At 54.3% G+C, this 20,379-nt stretch overlaps 2 protein-coding genes across 2 annotated transcripts in view; both read right to left on the bottom strand.

The window, feature by feature from the left end:
- LOC306766733 (titin-like) overlaps window positions 1-20,379 on the bottom strand; it is a 377,999-nt gene that overhangs the window by 279,509 nt on the left and 78,111 nt on the right. Inside the window, 5 exon segments of the mRNA XM_079254554.1 lie at window positions 4,284-4,562; window positions 4,651-4,932; window positions 5,007-5,187; window positions 5,189-5,286; window positions 6,846-7,127. Of these exon segments, the coding sequence (XP_079110680.1) occupies window positions 4,284-4,562; window positions 4,651-4,932; window positions 5,007-5,187; window positions 5,189-5,286; window positions 6,846-7,127 (1,122 nt within the window).
- LOC306766473 (titin-like) lies at window positions 9,311-20,190 on the bottom strand (the record flags this gene model as incomplete). Its single annotated transcript, XM_079254253.1, has 15 exons — window positions 9,311-9,585; window positions 9,688-9,970; window positions 11,866-12,144; window positions 12,214-12,501; window positions 12,582-12,860; window positions 13,548-13,826; window positions 16,063-16,341; window positions 16,426-16,707; window positions 16,791-17,069; window positions 17,250-17,537; window positions 18,132-18,410; window positions 18,492-18,773; window positions 18,846-19,124; window positions 19,202-19,483; window positions 19,629-20,190. The coding sequence occupies 14 exons, from the start codon at window positions 20,188-20,190 to the stop codon at window positions 9,729-9,731; spliced, it is 4,179 nt and encodes a 1,392-aa protein (XP_079110379.1). The 3' UTR covers window positions 9,311-9,585; window positions 9,688-9,728.

The following is a 20,379-nucleotide window of genomic DNA, read 5'->3' as shown; positions in this document are numbered from 1 at the left end:
TCTGGGACTGGTATAGAATCGGTGTAGGTCTGGTGTAGGACTGGTGTAGGACTCGTCTAGGACTCTTCTAGGACAGGTGTAGGACTGGTCTTGGACTGGACTGGGACTGGTCTGGGTCTGGTCTTGGTCTGGTCTGGGTCTGGTGTAGGACTGGTCTGGGCCTGGTCTAGGACTGGTTTAGGCCTGGTACAGGACTGGTCTAGGACTGGCCTAGGACTGGTCTGGGACTGGTCTGGAACTGGTCTAGGACTGGTGTAGGACTGGTCTAGGCCTGGTGTAAGACTGGTCTAGGTCTGGTGTAGGACTGGTCTGGGACTGGTCTAGAACTGGTGAAGGACTAGTATAGGACTGGTCTAGGCCTGGTGTAGGCCTGGTGTAGGCCTGGTCTGGGACTGGTGTAGGACTGGTCTAGGCCTGGTCTAGGACTGGTGTAGGACTGGTGTAGGCCTGGTCTGGGACTGGTCTAGGACTGGTTTCGACCTGGTGTAGGACTGGTGTAGGACTAGTCTAGGCCTGGTGTAGGACTGGTGTAGGACTGGTCTAGGCCTGGTGTAGGACTGGTGTAGGACTGGTCTGGGACTGGTCTAGGCCTGGTGTAGGACTGGTCTGGGACTGATCTAGGACTGGTGTAGGACTGGTGTAGGACTGGCCTAGGCCTGGTGTAGGACTGGTGTGGGACTGGTCTGGGACTGGGACTGGTCTGGGTCGGGATAAGGACTGATCTGGGACAGGTCTGGTCTAGGACTGGACTGGTCTAGGTCTGGTCTAGTCTGGAACTGGTCGAGGCCTAGTGTGGGATTAGTCTAGGACTGGTCTGGGACTGGTCTAGTAGTGGTGGATGACAGGTCTAGGCCTGGTGTGGGACTGGTGTGGGAATGGTCTAGGCCTGGTCTTGGACTGGTGTGGGACTGGTCTGGGACTGGGACTGGTCTGGGTCGGGATAAGGACTGATCTGGGACAGGTCTGGTCTAGGACTGGACTGGTCTAGGTCTGGTCTAGTCTGGAACTGGTCGGGGCCTAGTGTGGGATTAGTCTAGGACTGGTCTGGGACTGGTCTAGTAGTGGTGGATGACAGGTCTAGGCCTGGTGTGGGACTGGTGTGGGAATGGTCTAGGCCTGGTCTTGGACTGGTGTAAGACTGGTCTGGGACTAGTCTAGGACTGGTCTGGGAATCGCCTAGCACTGGTCTGGGACTGGTCAAGGACTGGAAGAGGACTGGTCTAGGCCTGGTGTAGGACTGGTGTGGGAATGGTCTAGTAGTGGTGGACGACTGGTCTAGGCCTGGTGTGGGACTGGTTTAGGACTGGTCTAGGCCTGGTCTTGGACTGGTGTAAGACTGGTCTGGGACTAGTCTAGGACTGGTCTGGGAATCGCCTAGCACTGGTCTAGGACTGGTCTGGGCCTGGTGTAGGACTGGTGTGGGAATGGTCTAGGCCTGGTGTAGGACTGGTCTAGGCCTGGTGTGGGACTGGTCTAGGACTGGTCTGGGCCTGGTCTAGGACTGGTGTAGGACTGGTCTAGGACTGGTGTAGGACTGGTCTAGGACTGGTGTGGGACTGGTCTAGGCCTGGTGTAAGACTGGTCTAGGTCTGGTGTAGGACTGGTCTGGGACTGGTCTAGGCCTGGTGTAGGACTGGTCTGGGACTGATCTAGGCCTGGTGTAGGACTGGTCTGGGACTGATCTAGGCTTGGTGTAGGACTGGCCTAGGCCTGGTGTAGGACTGGTGTGGGACTGGTCTGGGACTGGGACTGGTCTGGGTCGGGATAAGGACTGATCTGGGACAGGTCTGGTGTAGGACTGGACTGGTCTAGGTCTGGTCTAGTCTGGGACTGGTTGAGGCCTAGTGTGGGATTAGTCTAGGACTGGTCTGGGACTGGTCTAGTAGTGGTGGATGACTGGTCTAGGCCTGGTGTGGGACTGGTGTGGGAATGGTCTAGGCCTGGTGTAAGACTGGTCTGGGACTAGTCTAGGACTGGTCTGGGAATCGCCTAGCACTGGTCTGGGACTGGTCAAGGACTGGAAGAGGACTGGTCTAGGCCTGGTGTAGGACTGGTGTAGGACTGGTCTAGGCCTGGTGTGGGACTGGTGTAGGACTGGTCTAGGCCTGGTGTGGGACTGGTGTAGGACTGGTCTAGGCCTGGTGTGGGACTGGTCTAGGCCTGGTCTAGGACTGGTGTAGGACTGGTGTAGGACTGGTGTGGGAATGGTCTAGGCCTGGTGTAGGACTGGTGTAGGACTGGTCTAGGCCTGGTGTGGGACTGGTCTAGGCCTGGTGTAGGACTGGTGTAGGACTGGTGTAGGACTGGTGTGGGAATGGTCTAGGCTTGGTGTAGGACTGGTGTAGGACTGGTCTAGGCCTGGTGTGGGACTGGTCTAGGCCTGGTGTAGGACTGGTCTAGGCCTGGTGTAGGACTGGTGTAAGCCTGATGTAGGACTGGTGTAAGCCTGATGTAGGACTGGTCTAGGCTTGGTGTAGGACTGGTGTAGGACTGGTCTAGGCCTGGTGTAGGACTGGTGTAAGCCTGATGTAGGACTGGTCTAGGCTTGGTGTAGGACTGGTGTAGGACTGGTCTAGGCCTGGTGTGGGACTGGTCTAGGCTTGGTGTAGGACTGGTCTGGGACTGGTCTAGGCTTGGTGTAGGACTGGTCTGGGACTGTTCTAGGCTTGGTGTAGGACTGGTCTGGGACTGGTCTAGGCTTGGTGTAGGACTGGTCTGGGACTGGTCTAGGCTTGGTGTAGGACTGGTCTGGGACTGGTCTAGGCTTGGTGTAGGACTGGTCTGGGACTGGTCTAGGCTTGGTGTAGGACTGGTCTGGGACTGGTCTAGGCTTGGTGTAGGACTGGTCTGGGACTGGTCTAGGCTTGGTGTAGGACTGGTCTGGGACTGGTCTAGGCTTGGTGTAGGACTGGTCTAGGCTTGGTGTAGGACTGGTCTGGGACTGGTCTAGGCTTGGTGTAGGACTGGTCTGGGACTGGTCTAGGCTTGGTGTAGGACTGGTCTGGGACTGGTCTAGGACCACTGTGTGGTGGAGCAGAGGGAGTTCTGGAGGGAAAGGACGCGCTGGGCGGAGCTGCTCTTTTCCTATTGGCTGCTTTCTGTCTGTCAATCATTTCTGCCTGTGGCTTCAGGCCCCACCCACTCTTTGCCCCTGATCACCTCACAGACCTCGCTCCCCCCACGCCGTCAGTTTCTGGCATTTTTCTAACTGTGGCGGTTGGAGTTACGCTAATAGATGTACTTACTGCGTGTTATTTAGCCTGACTTTGTCTTTGGCTCTAACGGTGTGTTCAGACCAAACGCGTTCTGAGCGTCAAAAACGCTGACCGCTCGACGCTGGTCACTAAACAGCCACTTTTGTTTTGCCCAAAAGGCTCCCAACGCTCCCGCCGTGTTTTCCGCTTGTCTGGAGCGAGCGGCAGACGCCGGCGGGAAAGAGAGGAGGGAGGCGGAGCTTTCCTTCCGGTCAGTCTGAATGATGGCGGTGCAGTAGAGAGACGACATGGTTTTATTTAATAAATAAGCTAGAGGACGTCGTCGTAGGGCGGTGATAGTCACTGTTAATGCAACAAGAGCCGCACTCAGCAGAGAGCCCCCCCCCCCCCCCCCCCAACAAAGCATTGCTAGGCAACGTGTCCTGCTACGTTGCCAAATCAGTATCAGCTTTTTAGCAAGGAATGGTTATCCTAAATATTGCAGGTAATGGCGTCTCAGCCCCGTGTCTGGGTTCACCACAGGAATCCTCCAGGAGCTGCAGCTGATCTGATTGGCTGACGTTCAGCTTTGTCCATCTCTGGCCTTTGATGCGCGTTCCGCGCAGAACGCCGACGCCCAAAACGCGACGCAAGAAGCTCGCCGCCCCCACATAGACTTTCCATGTAAACCTGCCGCTCTGGACGCCCAGATCGCGTTTGGTCTGAACACACCCATGATATTTCACCGTCAGGTGGTTTATTCTGACTCCTGCTGCATCACAGTACAACTACAACTCTGCTGTATTCAGGCTGGTCCTGGTGCGCTGCCTCTGGTGGACACCTTCTGTAATGCAATATCACCAGCATTTTACATGCTAGTTATATAACATATCATCTCCCTTTCCTGTGACTGTAAGGGGGTTAGAGTAGACCTTGTGGTTGCAGAGATAAACTAATTACTCTCAGGATGATGTTTTAAAAGGTTAATGTTGCCGGTTTAATGAGGTTTTATTTGGTCCATCTGGTTGTGGAAATGCTACAGCCTTTATTAATGGAGGAGAAGTTGATCTTTGAGCAGGAGACACCCACCTAGAACACTGAGGTTAATCTTGCTCAGGTCCTTCCCGACTTGGTTCATAACCTGGAAGGTGTACTCTCCAGAGTCCAGTTTCTCAGTGGAGAGCACATTGAGGCTGGAGATCATCCTGGAGAAGGAGATCTTGTACTTCCTGCCGCTGGCCAGCTCCACGCCATCTTTGAACCACTTGTGGACGAGCTCGGGGGTCCCACACACCTTGACCTCGAGGGCGGCCATGTCACCGGCCGTCACGCTCAAAGTTTCGGGCTTGTCTATGATCTTCGCTGGTTCTGGAAGGAACAGAGAGGAAGAGTTTTAGTCGGAGCTGCAGGAGGACCCGAGGCGGGCCGGGGGAGGACAGAATCATCAGTTACAAACCTAGAACAGTCAAGTTAGCGAAACACTCCACACTCCCAGCATCGTTTCTGATCTGGCAGGTGTATCTACCGGCCGAGGCGGCGTCTGCCTTAAACACTGTAAGTGCAACCTGGTTGTTCTCAAAGGAGATTTTCCTGTTGTCTCCGTCTCTGAGAATGTGATCCTTCTCCTGAACCCAAGACACAGTAATGGGTTCAGAGCCTGAAACGGTGGCCTTAAGGGTCACCTCCTCTCCCTGTACGACTGTCTCGTTGGACAGTTTCTTCATGAACGACGGCGGCTCTGAGGAGGGGAGAAAAACATCTCAGTCATCTCATTACTCTCATGCTTATAGACGGACGGCAGTTTCTACTGACCTCTGAGTTTAACCGATGCATGGCAGCTGGCGCTTCCTACACTGTTCGACACTTTGCACTCGTATTCGCCGGCGTCCGAAGCGTCTATCCCGATCACATGCAGCGTAGCCAAGCTGCCCTCGTTCACCATCTTATACTTCCTGCTCTCCATCAGAGGCTTCCTGTCTTTGAACCAGGTGACCCTGGAACGGAGCGGTACCGCTCACCTCGCAGTACAAGCTCACGTCCTTCCCCTGCAGCCCTTCGACGGGCTGCACTACTTTCACAAACGCTGGGGGGTCTACAAAGAGATCAGACGGTTAAAATGATGGGGGGGAGAATGGGGGGGGGGGGGGGGGGGGGGGGGGGGGGGGTCCACAGGGTTAAAGCTGAGAGGCGAACAGCCGGATTAGGGAACTCAGGTGAGTCCGGATCAGTTCGTCCAGTTGCGTTGGAAATTAGCCGCTTGTATGAGAAGACGATGGAAAGGGAAGGGCGGGGGGGGCGTGGTCGGGGGTTGGGTTAAGGTTGGGGGGCGGGGGGTTGGGCGTCTCCTACATAGAGTCTCTGTAGGAGACGAGAGGAACTTTTCTTCATCTGACGTTTGTCTGAAAGCTGAAAAAGTCGCTGGTTTTCTGATCTGAGGTGAAGAAAATATAAAAAATGAAATTTGATGTTTTTTTTCTTTTAAAATATCAAAAAAGCTGAAAAATTATTTTATTTTCATTTGAAATTGTTCAGAATACTGTGATGGACAGAACACCTGTCCAGGTGTCCCCGCCTGTAGGACAGGCCACCTGTCCAGGTGTCCCCGCCTGTAGGACAGGCCACCTGTCCAGGTGTCCCCGCCTGTAGGACAGGCCACCTGTCCAGGTGTCCCCGCCTGTAGGACAGGCCACCTGTCCAGGTGTCCCCGCCTGTAGGACAGGCCACCTGTCCAGGTGTCCCCGCCTGTAGGACAGGCCACCTGTCCAGGTGTCCCCGCCTGTAGGACAGGCCACCTGTCCAGGTGTCCCCGCCTGTAGGACAGGCCACCTGTCCAGGTGTCCCCGCCTGTAGGACAGGCCACCTGTCCAGGTTCCAGTTTACGGTTAGCTAACCGACCAGATAGCAGGAACCTCGTTAGGCCTAGGTACGGCGCCTTCACCTTGTGGGCGGGGCTTCAGCCAGACAGTGATGGAGCCACGTAACCATGTGATGTCATGGCAGGCCAGCTGATTGGCCTGGACCATGGAAAGGGTTCTGTGGGCCAGAACTGGTCCAGGTGCGGGACGCCTCCAACCTTTTTACATGTAAAACATCCTGACCAGTCTTCTGTCCCAGACAAACCAGTCTGAGCCGTGCTGTCTGGACCCATCCTGGCCCGAATCGTCGTCAACGAGACTTTACCATCTCTGACCCAAACATGCCGATCCCATAAGCCCCTCCCATCTTGGAGCCTGTCTGTGATTGGTCCATAAAAACATTTAAAAACCAAAATCAGGTCATTTTCAGCCTTTTTGTTGATTTCAAGGTTAAAACTCACTCAGATCGGAGAACGCTGCGCGACCGCGGTGCCGTCTCCCGTCGGACCACCTGCTGGCTGCAGGTAGGTGGGATGGTTAGTTAGTGGATTAGGGACATATGGAGGAGTTCGGGGGGAGGTGGGTCGAGGCGGAAGGTGAAAGATGATTTTATTTTAACGTGTGAAAGGCAGCGCGGCGAGCTGAGGTTAGGATTTACCAGCAGAGTTATGTTACTGAAAACGGTTTGTTAACGTCAAGAAAGGACATTTGTCACCACATGGAAGGAATTCCAGCTGTTACAGATTCCAGCTTTAAGCAGCGGGACGTGAGGCGGGAAGGGAGAGGAGAGGCTGACCTTTCACCGTTAGCGTGGTGCTGCAGCTAGCGCTGCCAGCATCGTTCTGAACCTCGCAGCTGTAAACTCCGTCATCGTCAAAGCAGCTGGACAGCAGCTCCAGGACCGCCACCGAGTCGGAAAACCAGATCCTGCAGTTGCCCCCGTCCGAGAGCCTGGCGTCGTGTTTGTACCAGGCGGCTCTCAGGGGGGCGGAGCCGGCGGCTTTACACTCCAGACGGAGCGACTCGCCCCGCTTCACAAACTTAGTGGCCGGAAGTTTCAGCACAAACTCGGCTGGTTCTGGAAAACCCAAACACAGAAACATTAGCAGCCGGAGCAGGAGGAGTCCAGGAGGAGTCCAGGAGGAGCAGGTGATGGTTAGCAGGAGGAGCAGGTGATGGTTAGCAGGAGGAGCAGGTGATGGTTAGCAGGAGGAGTCCAGGAGGAGCAGGTGATGGTTAGCAGGAGGAGTCCAGGAGGAGCAGGTGATGGTTAGCAGGAGGAGTCCAGGAGGAGCAGGTGATGGTTAGCAGGAGGAGCAGGCGGTGGTTAGCAGGAGGAGTCCAGGAGGAGCAGGCGGTGGTTAGCAGGAGGAGTCCAGGAGGAGCAGGCAGTGGTTAGCAGGAGGAGTCCAGGAGGAGCAGGCGGTGGTTAGCAGGAGGAGTCCAGGAGGAGCAGGCGGTGGTTAGCAGGAGGAGTCCAGGAGGAGCAGGCGGTGGTTAGCAGGAGGAGTCCAGGAGGAGCAGGCGGTGGTTAGCAGGAGGAGTCCAGGAGGAGCAGGCGGTGGTTAGCAGGAGGAGTCCAGGAGGAGCAGGCGGTGGTTAGCAGGAGGAGTCCAGGAGGAGCAGGCGGTGGTTAGCAGGAGGAGTCCAGGAGGAGCAGGCGGTGGTTAGCAGGAGGTGACGCAGAAAGACACTCGGGTGGACGAGATGGAAGAAGCCGCCTCCCAACCTTTGACGGCGAGCTCGGCGCTGCAGCGGACCGAGCCGGCGCCGTTGCTGACTTGGCAGGAGTAAAGGCCGCTGTGGCCAGCGGCGGCGGAGTTCAGCTCTAAGAAGCAGGACTCCTGGTCCTGACCCGTCAGACAGCCGGGTCCGGTCAAGAGCTCCAAGTCGTCCTTGAACCACTTGATGGTGAACGGCGGCGTGCCTTTAAACGTGCTTCTGAAGCGCACGGCGGACTTGGGGAGAGCCACCTGCGGCTCCAGCGGCGCCACAAAGCTGGGCGGTTCTGAAGAGGACAAGACGGACCGGGTTAAAGACCTGCTCGCCCTGCTGCGGGCCGACGGAGGCTGAAGCTGACCTTTGACCCTCAGGGAGCAGCTGCACTCGCAGCTTCCTGCGGCGTTGCTCAGCCGGCAGGAGTAGCTTCCCGCGTCGGAGCGCTCCAGCTGCTCTATCTCCATGGAAACGGCGTTGTCCTGCTGGACCAGCTTGTGTTTGACGCCGCTGGAGATTTTCTGGCCGTCTTTCCGCCACTCCACGGCGATGGGGAGGGAGCCGGAGATCTTACAGCAGATCTGAACGAAGGAGCCCAGAACCTCCTGCGTGTCCTGCAGTGGCTTGACGAAGCTCGGCCCAATCGCTTGCTCTGTCACCAAAACAGGAAGAAGGACATGAGACGGCGCCGGGTGGCGGCGGGGCAGCGCCGGCACGGCGGGCGTGTCTGTCGCACCGACCTACGACCAGCAGCCGGACTCGGCCGGAGCAGCTGCCGATGTGGTTCTCCACCTCCAACACGTAGTCTCCTTCGTCGCCTTTCTCCGCCACCTGGATCTTCAGGCTGCTGACGTTTTGGTCAAAGGTCAGCTTGTGGCACCGGACGGACCGCAGCTCCCTGCCGTCCTTCGTCCACCTCACCCGGAGCTCCGGAGAGCCTTTCACCCGGCAGTCCAGGCTGACCGGGTCGCCCACCGTCACCTGCATCTCCTCAGGCTTCTCTGTGATCTGAGGAGGCTCTACAACCAAACACAGCCACACCTTTACTCACCTGCCCACCTCACCCTGCTAACCAGGCCGCTTAACCGCAGGTTACCTTGCACCGTGAGACGGGCCCAGCACTGGTCCCGACCCGCCTCATTCGCCACCTGGCAGGTATATTTCCCAGCATGAGCCGCCTCGCAGGCGCCAATCCTGAGAGTCGCCACGTTGTTCTCAAACGTTCTCTGAATGTCTGGATCGTCCAGGATCCAGTTGTCATCCTTCTGCCACTGAACAGAGAGGACGGGCGAGCCGCCCGCCACACACTGAAACTCCGCCATGTTCCCCACAACGACCACGGCGCTCTGCATCAACCGGCTGAAACACGCCGCCTCTGTTCGGCCGCCAGGCGAGGAATGGTCCGATTTCACCACGAATACCACGTTACATTCAGACAGACATTTATACACTTCCCATTAGATAGATACATAAACAAGTAAATAAATAAGTAAACAAGTAAATAAATAAGTAAATAAATAGATGAGTAAGGGACGGGACCTTTCAGGCTCAGGGTGGTCTTACAGCTACAGCTTCCCACCTCGTTAGCCACCGTTAGCTGGTATTCGCCGACGTCTGCCGCGTCGCAGGGCGGTGCACCTCCAGCCCCACGGCGCCGTCGGCCTGGCTGAAGCCGTGTTTAGCGCTGGGCCGGATCGGCTTCGCATCTTTATGCCATGTGACCTGAAACGGACCCGTTCCAGACACCTGACCCTGAAGGCAGCAGCTGGATCCTGGCACCACATCCGCCGGACTCGGCTCTTTAATAAAAGCTGGCGGCTCTGAGGCGGGACAAGACAAACGTCACAGAGAGCCTCCAACCGCTCCGACTTCAGCTCCAGGTGAATCACCAGAACCAGAACCTCTCCGGCAGCTTCACTGACCTTTGACCTTCAGCTCCATGCTGCAGCTCTCGCTGCCGGCCTCATTGCGCGCCTCGCAGAAGTAAACGCCTCCATGTTTGGCGTCGGCCGCGCAGGACCTCCAGCGTGGCTACAGAGTTTAGGAAGGCGAGCTTGTAGCGCTCGCCGGAGCTGATCTCACCGCCATCTTTGAACCAATAGATGTCTATCTCAGGTGTGCCGCTCACCTGGCACTCAAACACCTTGTTCTGGGCGGGCCGCACCACCGACACCGGGGGCGGCGTCCGGGAGAACGTAGGAGGCTCTAAAACCCAGAGAAAACCCAACAGAACCGTTACCGAGCCGTTAGCAGATTTCCGCTTCAGGCTGTCAATCATCTGAGGATGATGATGTCATATCGCTGCAGTGATTCTGATTGGATGAATACATGAATACAGAATACATTTCTGTTTATCAGGATAAAGAGTCAGGCGTGACACGCCCATGGCACGGCGCTGGAGTCCGAAACCAGGCGGAACCAGGCGGAACCAGCCGAAACCAGCCGGAACCAGCCGGAACCAGCCGAAACCAGCCGGAACCAGCCGAAACCAGCCGAAACCAGCCGGAACCAGCCGGAACCAGCCGGAACCAGCCGAAACCAGCCGGAACCAGCCGAAACCAGCCGGAACCAGCCGGAACAAGCCGAAACCAGCCGGAACCAGCCGAAACCAGCCGGAACCAGCCGGAACCAGCCGAAACCAGCCGGAACCAGCCGAAACCAGCCGACCGGAACCAGCCGGAACCAGCCGGAACCAGCCGAAACCAGCCGGAACCAGCCGGAACAAGCCGAAACCAGCCGGAACCAGCCGAAACCAGCCGGAACCAGCCGGAACCAGCCGAACCAGCCGGAACCAGCCGAAACCAGCCGGAAACCAGCCGGAACCAGCCGAACCAGCCGAAACCAGCCGGAACCAGCCGAAACCAGCCGGAACCAGCCGGAACCAGCCGGAACCAGCCGAAACCAGCCGGAACAAGCCGAAACCAGCCGGAACCAGCCGAAACCAGCCGGAACCAGCCGGAACCAGCCGAAACCAGCCGAAACCAGCCGGAACCAGCCGAAACCAGCCGAAACCAGCCGGAAACCAGCCGGAACCAGCCGAAACCAGCCGGAACCAGCCGGAACCAGCCGGAACCAGCCGGAAACAAGCCGAAACCAGCCGGAACCAGCCGGAACCAGCCGAAACCAGCCGGAACCAGCCGGAACCAGCCGAACCAGCCGAAACCAGCCGGAACCAGCCGAAACCAGCCGGAACCAGCCGAAACCAGCCGGAACCAGCCGGAACAAGCCGAAACCAGCCGGAACCAGCCGGAACCAGCCGGAACCAGCCGAAACCAGCCGGAACCAGCCGGAACCCAGCCGAAACCAGCCGGAACCAGCCGGAACCAGCCGAAACCAGCCGAAACCAGCCGGAACCAGCCGGAACCAGCCGGAACCAGCCGAAACCAGCCGAAACCAGCCGGAACCAGCCGAAACCAGCCGGAACCAGCCGGAACCAGCCGAAACCAGCCGGAACCAGCCGGAACCAGCCGAAACCACCGGAACCAGCCGGAACAGCGAAACCAGCCGGAAACCAGCCGGAACCAGCCGGAACCAGCCGGAACCAGCCGGAACCAGCCGGAACCAGCCGAAACCAGCCGGAACAAGCCGGAACATGCCGAAACCAGCCGGAACCAGCCGGAACCAGCCGAAACCAGCCGGAACCAGCCGGAACCAGCCGAAACCAGCCGGAACCAGCCGAAACCAGCCGAAACCAGCCGAAACCAGCCGGAACCAGCCGAAACCAGCCGAAACCAGCCGGAACCAGCCGGAACAAGCCGGAACAAGCCGAAACCAGCCGGAACCAGCCGGAACCAGCCGGAACCAGCCGAAACCAGCCGAAACCAGCCGGAACCAGGCGGAACCAGCCGAAACCAGCCGGAACCAGCCGAAACCAGCCGGAACCAGCCGGAACCAGCCGAAACCAGCCGGAACCAGCCGGAACAAGCCGAAACCAGCCGGAACCAGCCGGAACCAGCCGAAACCAGCCGGAACCAGCCGGAACCAGCCGAAACCAGCCGGAACCAGCCGGAACCAGCCGAAACCAGCCGAAACCAGCCGGAACACACGGTCCACCGGGTCAGAAACCAGAACATGCATGTATGAATAAACCGGATCAGAACCTTTGACGAAGAGCGAGGCCTGGCAGGAAGCAGAACCCACTTGGTTCTGGATCTCACACACATATTCTCCAGAGTCGCTGCTCTTAGCGAAGAAGATCTCCAGACTGCTGGAGCTGCTGTCTTTCATCACAGAGCAGTCGGCGCTGGAAAGGATCTCCTTCTGCTTCCTAAACCATCTGATGGTCAGCGGCGGCGTGCCGGAGACCAGAACATTAAACCGGACCTTTGAGCCCGGTAACACATTCATGGACTCGGGCTTTTCCAGTATGAGCGGCGGTTCTGGAAAAGAGAAGAAGTTCTTTAGCAAGCTCAGCTGTGCTTGGACGGCTCCGGCGAAAGGCTACGGACCTTTGACCAGTAGGTTCCCCGAGCACTGGACGGTCCCCGCTCGGTTTGTGGCCATGCAGGTGTAGCTGCCGCCATCTTTACCGCTCAGGTCTGAGATCTCCAGAGAAGCAACGTTCTCAAAGAAGGTGGATTTGTGTTTGTGGCTGGTCTGGATCTCCTGCTCATCCTTGAACCACTGCACGGCTACGGGCAGGGAACCGGACACCAGACAGTCCAGCTGGGCGAAGGAGCCGGTGATCCCTTCCACCTGCCTCAGCCTCCTGGTGAAGCTCGGGGGAATGACTTGATCTGACGTGGGCAGAGGGAACAGTCGTTAACCATCCGGACCGGGTAAAGCAGGCTAGCTACGGTTCTCCAGGAGAACTGACCCAGAACGGTGAGCGAGGCCTCGCAGGAACTTCGGCCCACGTCGTTAGAAACCTCAAACGTGAATTCACCGCCGTCGCTTTTCTCTGTTTTCAGAATCTTCAGCACTGAGCTGGACTCTGAGGTCTGGACTTTGTACCTCTGGCCCAACGTCAGCTCCTTGCCGGCCCTTAGCCAGCGGGCCTTCAGGGGCCTGGTGCCCGAGAACCGGGCCTCCAGCGTGGCCGGGTCTCCCTGGGTCACGCTGATGGACTTGGTCTGGTCAGTGACCCGCGCCGGCTCTGGGATGCCAAGCAGAACGGTCAGAACCTGAAGCTAAACCAGGGGTCTCAAATATTCAGCCTGGGGGCCAAAACCGGACCAGGACAGGCCCAGTCTGTAGTTTCTGGAAATGTGACGTTGTTTTGTAGATCCAATGTAAACATGTAAATATGTCAAATAATAAAATCACAGATTAAATTTGAAATTCACATATATTTGATGCTGACATTAACAAATTTTATTTATTATTTATTAATTATCTGTTTATATACATTTAAAAATTCATTTGTTTTTAAATAAATGTTTTATACATATCATATATACATTATATATAAATTATTTAATAGAATACGTATAAATATATTCAAAATAATTTAATTATTATTAATAAATTATCTTAAAATATTAAATAAAATAAATGATAAAATTAGGTAAAATTTTGTTTTAACTTATAATCTTTAACTAATGAAAAATTCAGGATGTTTATTATATTTTATAGACTAATCCTTAATGTAAACATGTGGATCATGTACTGGTACTGGTTCGGACTGCTTTCCTGCCGTGGGCCAGCTGGAGACCAGGTTATATCTGGAACCGGGAAGATCTCTGATCTAAACCCACTAGACCTACTAGAACCTGACCCTGACCCTCATGAGGCTGTGGGGGGATGTGAACCAGTAAACCAGTTGGTGAGGACTGGGACGAACCTTTGACGGTCAGCTCAGCAGAGCAGGTCTGGCTGCCGGCCTGATTCTGAGCCTGGCAGGAGTATCTGCCTCCATGATGCCTCTGCAGGCTGCTGATGCTCAGCACGGCGCTTCCGTTCTCGTACACCATGTGGACGTTTACCGCCTCTCTCAGCTCGTGGTTGTCCTTCAGCCAGGAGACGGACAAGGGCTCGGACCCCCGCACTTTGCACCGCAGACTAACATCACCGCCCACCAGCAAACTCTGGTTCTCCAGCTTTTGGACAAATGACGGAGGTTCTAGAGGAAAGCAGGTTTCATGGATGCTGTTAACGTCTCGCAACCACCAGCAGCTGGTTCAGACATCTGGACCAATCAGATGCAAGTTCCTGATCCAGCTGTGGCAACCAGTGATGCGTCCCATTACAGACAGAAAGACGTTCCACAGTCACTGGATTGGTTACTGGACCAGTCAATGGACCAGTCAGTGCACCAGTCAATGGACCAGTCAGTGCACCAGTCAATGGACCAGTTACTGGACCAGTCAGTGCACCAGTTACTGGACCAGTCAGTGCACCAGCCAGTGGGCCAGTCAATGGACCAGCCAGTGGACCAGTCAATGGACCAGCCAGTGGACCAGTCAATGGACCAGACAGTGGACCAGTCAATGGACCAGACAGTGGACCAGTCAATGGACCAGACAGTGGACCAGACAGTGGACCAGTCAATGGACCAGACAGTGGACCAGTTACTGGACCAGTCAGTGCACCAGTCAATGGACCAGTCAGTGCACCAGTCAATGGACCAGTTACTGGACCAGCCAGTGGACCAGTCAATGGACCAGCCAGTGGACCAGTCAATGGACCAGACAGTGGACCAGTCAATGGACCAGACAGTGGACCAGTCAATGGACCAGACAGTGGACCAGTTACTGGACCAGTCAGTGCACCTGTCAATGGACCAGTTACTGGACCAGTCAGTGGACCAAACAGTGGACCAGTTACTGGACCAGTCAATGGACCAGTTACTGGACCAGTCAGTGGACCAGTCAATGGACCAGACAGTGGACCAGTTACTGGACCAGTCAGTGCACCTGTCAATGGACCAGTTACTGGACCAGTCAGTGGACCAAACAGTGGACCAGTTACTGGACCAGTCAATGGACCAGTTACTGGACCAGTCAGTGGACCAGTCAATGGACCAGACAGTGGACCAGTTACTGGACCAGTCAGTGCACCAGTCAATGGACCAGTTACTGGACCAGTCAGTGCACCTGTCAATGGACCAGTTACTGGACCAGTCACTGGACCAGTCAGTGGACCAGTCACTGGGCCAGTCACTGGACCAGTTGCTGGCTACTGGAGCTCTTACTGGAGCTGTTACTGGGTGGAGACTGGCTGATGAACACCAATCACAAAGAAACACACTTTACTGAAGACCTTTAAGGACACAGGACGCGTCCTTTGGACATGTCGCATCAGATCTACATTCTTGGGTTTAATCCACTGCGAAGACATTTTGTGTTCCAACTGGTAAATTTTACTGTGTTTTTTAAATATTCTTTCAGCCTGCAACGTGTCCAGTAAAGCTGAGACAGGGTGTTGGGACCAGGTTCCCCGGAAACAGGTCTGCGCTGGGTGTAAAAGGAGCTTTCCCCAAAGAGGTTCCCAAAAAAGGATGGAGCAAAGTTCACCACTTAATAACAGATTAAATTCAACATTTCTCAAATTTCTGCATTAGAAAGAGCATCACTGTGTAAAGAGCATCACCTCCTGGAATCAGGAAGACTTCAGAAAACAGTTCATCGCTCTGGCTACAAGGTAAAACTTCACCATGTAAAGCCAAAATACCCAGAAAGACCTCCAGAAAAGGACCATCTGGAGAGTTATGTGTGATGGTATGGGAGTGTATTAATGACCTGCATATCTGCGAAGGACCCTTCTGAACGAGCCACATCTTTTTTAGTGTATTTCAACAAGACAATGCCAATTTACATTCTGCAGGAGCTTCAACAGCGTGGCTTTGCAGTAAATCAGACAGTCCTGCCCGCAGTCCAGACCTGTCTCCCATAACGGAGACGGTCAACAAAGTCCTACACGTCCAGCAAGAACTACAAATAATTCTACCTACAAAGCTTCACAAATCAATGTCTCACTTCCAACATGTTAAAAGGAAAGATGGTATAAACAAAGGCAAACGTGATCTTGTCCAGCTTTACTGGAGCCTGTTGCAGGATTCGCGTTGAAAACATGTCAATATTTGCAAAATACCAGCTTCATTGGAACTGTAGTTGCAGATGGATTTTTCTTTCTTTAACAGAACGTAGGTGCCCCGTGACGGACCCTCTGGTACAGTAGGTGCCCCGTGACGGACCCTCTGGTACAGTAGGTGCCCCGTGACGGACCCTCTGGTACAGTAGGTGCCCCGTGACGGACCCTCTGGTACAGTTTATAAAACCAACACAGAGCTTGGCGTGAAAGACAGACTGAAAACTGAGATCCACTTTATGAAAGACAGTCATGAGACTGAAACAAACCTTTCAGGGTTACTTGACATTCACAGGACGTTCTGCCCACTTCGTTCTCTACCGTACACTGGTACAAACCGACATCTGAGGCCTCCACAGCCTGAACCTGCAGGACCAGCAGGTCCTCCTTCACTGTGATCTTGTGTCTCTTATCGTTTCTGATCACTTTAGAGTTTTTGTAGAAGGACACAGTGAACGGGGCAGAACCAGAGACCTGGCATTCCATCATCATCTCAGAACCTTTCACCACATCTCTGGACTCCAGACTACGCACAAACTGAGGCGGTTCTACAAAACAACAGGTCAGTGAGACATGGCTGCATCCAAATGAAACTAAAAACCAAGATCTGAGTCATCTGCCCAACAACAGACCTTTGATCGTCACCGTGCTGCAGCAGCGATCACTGCCGGCATCGCTGGACGCTATGCACACATAATCTCCAGTGTCCTCCAGCGTGCACTGGGCCACCTCTAAAACTGCCTCCATATCCGTGCAGGTGATGGTGTGTCGGGGACCCGAGAGAATTTCCATTTCATCCTTTAACCATCTAAAAGAGATAACCGGGCTGCCCGTCACTCTGCACTGCAGCCTGGCCAAGTCGCCGCTGGTGACCAGTTTGATAGCGTCCAGCTTCTTCACAAAGACAGGTGGCTCTGAGAGAAGAGGTTAAGACCGGTTACGGGACAGAAGACGGGTTAGTGTCACACGGCAAAGACATGCAGCCACTCATGGGCACCTTTCACAAAGAGCACGGCACTGCAGTCCACCTTCCCGGCATCATTGGACACCTGGCAGGTGTATCTGGAGGAGTGGCTGGGTTTCACAGAGTGAAGCTCCAGAGAGCTGGACGAAGTGTCTTTCTTTATGAAATACATGCCTCCAGTTTGGACCTCCTTCTCGTCCCTGAACCACCGGACGGCCAGAGGAGCCGTCCCAGTGAAAGACACTGTGAATGACACTGTTGTTCCTGGTATAACATCCTGGTTTTCTGGTTTCATGGTGAACACCGGAGGTTCTGCAGGCCAGCAACAAGACAAAGTTTTAGACACAGACCACATGGGACCGTACGGGACCAAAAGGGACAACATGACATAATATACAACATTGTGGGACAACCTGGGACTACAAGGGACAACATTCAAACAACATAGGACCACAGAGGAAAACACGAGACAACATGGGACAGATAGAGGACCTTGGATGTAGAGTGTCCCGCTGGTCTCCTTGAAGCCAGCGGAGTTGCTGGCTCTACATGTATAAACCCCGGAGTCTGACTTCTCCAGTCGAGAGACTCTCAGCGAGGCGGATCCGTCTCTGAACTCAGACTGGAGTTTAGATCCAGACTGGACTTCCTGCTCGTCCTTGAACCAAACTACGGTCATAGGTTGGGAGCCGGACACCTTGCAGTCCAGAGACACGTCGTGCCCAATGCTCCCGTCAACTCTTTTCAAGGATTTGGTGAAAGTGGGAGGCACAATCCGATCTAGTTGTTGAAGAGGAAACGTTAACTCAGTTAGGAAAATAACTGGACTGAGACCCAGTTAGACCACATTCAGTCAAACTAGGACTGAATTGAACTTGAACAAAGTCATACCAGGACTAAGTTAGACACAGAAGTAGGTTTAACATGGGACTAAATTACAACCAGACCTATATCAAACCCAGGACTAGGCCAGATCCAGAACTAAGTTTGACAGTGCCTAAGTAATACCCAGACTAAACCAGATTCAGGACTAGGCCAGATCCATGACTAAGCCAGACCGAGGACTTATTCAGACTGAGTCAAAACAGGACTAAGTTAAACTTTGACTTCATCAAACCAGGACTAATTCAGATCCAGGACTAAGCTAGGCCCAGGACTTAGTCGGATCAGGACTGAGTTAGCCCAGGACTAAGCCACACAGGACCAAGTTTAAAGAGGACTAAATTACACCCAGACCAAAGGATTAAGTCAGATCCAGGATTAAATCTGACCCAGTACTGAGTAATACCAGGACTAGGCATGATCCAGGACTAACCCAGACCCAGGTGATTGGGTTAAGAGGCCATATGGCGTGGACAGAAAGCTGGAGCTGACCTAAAACCGTGACAGAGCATGTGCACTGGTCCTTCCCGACTTTATTGGCCACTTCCATCCTGAACTCTGCGGTGTCTCCTCTCTCTGCAGAGAGGATCTTCATGGAGGCCACATTGTCCTTCAGGCTCATCTTATATTTATGTCCACTCATCATCTCTTTCCCGTCTTTAAACCACGACACTCTGAGCTCAGGACTTCCAGAGATCATGCACTCCAATGTGGCAGAGTCCCCCGCCGTCACGCTGATGGACTCGGCCGGTTCTACGATTCTGGCGGGTTCTGGTGTAAGAAAGACCTGTCGGTTATTAAGAGAAAGACGCTGTGGATGTCCACACAGTGAGACAGATGCATCCGTCTGACCTTGGACGGTGAGGGTGGCCTCACACGTCTGTTGCCCGGCTTCATTCTGGGCCTGGCAGGAGTATCTGCCACCGTGGCTGATGGCCACCGACATTATGGACAAGCTCACCACATTATTCTCAAACTGCATCCTGATATTTGGATCATCATCTCTGAGTGTCTCAGAGTCTTTGGTCCATTTGACAGCAATGGGAGCCGAACCCTTAAGGGTTCCCTGCAGCTTGCCAGGGTTTCCCAGCATCGCTGTGACACTCTCCACTCTCTTTGAGAAAGTGGGTGGTTCTACGGGAACACAGGAGGTTAAAATCAGCTGTGAAAGCAGGTTTACGCTCCGCTAGCAGCAGCCTTACTAACCTTTCAGCTTGGCCGAGGCCTTGCTGCTGACTTTCCCCACATCGTTGGATATAACACACTGATAATCTCCAACATCTGCACTCTCAAAGCTACGGATCTCCAGGATCGACAGGGAATCTTCAGAGATTATATTATACTTCTGATCACTTGAGATTGCTTTCTTATTTTTCAACCAGCTGATCTCAAAAGGGGAAGTTCCCGTGATGCGACACTCCATCTGAGCAGCTGCTCCCTTCACCACCTCCACCGTCTGCAGCTCTTTTCTTACGGACGGCGGTTCTGGGTTTCATAGGGTGAAAGTGAGTCAGTTTCTACCTGCTGAACTGAATGGGACGTTAACAAAAGACGGGACAAACCTTTCACTGCTACAACCGTGCTACAGCTCTCACTGCCAGTGTTGTTGGACACCTCGCAGGTGTATGTTCCTCCGTCTATGACCACTGGGTTCAGAATGTCCACTGCAGCTATGCCGCCTTTGAAAGAGGCTTTATATTTGTCTCCATCAGCGAGCTCGCGCTGGTTGCAGAACCAGTGGATGTTCAGCGGGGGCGAGCCCTTAATGCTGCACTGCAGGCGTGCAGACACCCCCTGCTTCCATGTTAGCTTATGCTCCAGCTTCTTGACAAAAGACGGAGGCTCTGAAAAGAGTTTTCAGTTCAGAAAATACACAGACTTACATGGGAAGTGGTGACCCACAGAGTGAAGGAATACAGAACCAGATGACACCGCTGGGGAGGGTTAGCAGCAGCGTGCAGTAAAACCACCATCTTGTGAAGATCTTACCTTGAACCGTTACCACCGCCTCACAAGAGGAGCTTCCAGCCTCATTCATGGCCGTGCACATGTATGTCCCACTGTCCTTCAGCTTGGACTTGGGAATCTCAAGAACAGCCACTTTGTCTTCAAAGGACAGTTTACAATCCATGCTCTGGTGGACCTTTTTACCGTCCCTGGTCCAGGTGACGGTCACACCTGTGTCCACGTCCACCTGACACTCCAGCCTCAGTAGCTGATTGACGGCTGCCGACGCCGGCTCGCAGCGCCTAATGAAGCTGGGCTGCTTGATCACCTTAAGCTCAGTGTTAAACGTCGCGGTGCCGACGCTGTTGGAGGCCTTGCACAGGTACACCCCCTGATCGCTCAGCTCCAACCGCTTAATATGAAGAGAATACCTGTTCTTTTCACATTTCATCACATAGTTCCCTCCAGAGGACATGGCTATGTTGTCCTTGTGCCAGACCACCTCCATGGGGGCAGATCCAGTGAGCGAGCACTGGAAGACGGCCTGTTTGCCCTCATATAAAGTCATTGGCTCTGGTTTTGAAACAAATACCGGCGGGTACATCTCTATGGAGAGCAGGTAGAACACACACAGCACTTTAACATGATAAAGAACAAACCAATATCACAAACACTCAGGCGTGACCAGCTGGGTGATAGATGTGGATCACACGGGATAACCAACCAGACTAAATCAGACCAACTCTCAGCTCAGAGTGGATAATTATTTTTCTCTCTTGCTCGCTCGCCAGTG

The sequence above is a fragment of the Telmatherina bonti genome (genome assembly GCF_933228915.1).
Source record: "Telmatherina bonti genome assembly, chromosome: 15".
NCBI lineage: Eukaryota > Metazoa > Chordata > Actinopteri > Atheriniformes > Telmatherinidae > Telmatherina > Telmatherina bonti.
Note: the sequence above shows the minus strand (reverse complement) of the source record. Positions and strands in the feature narration are given on the sequence as shown.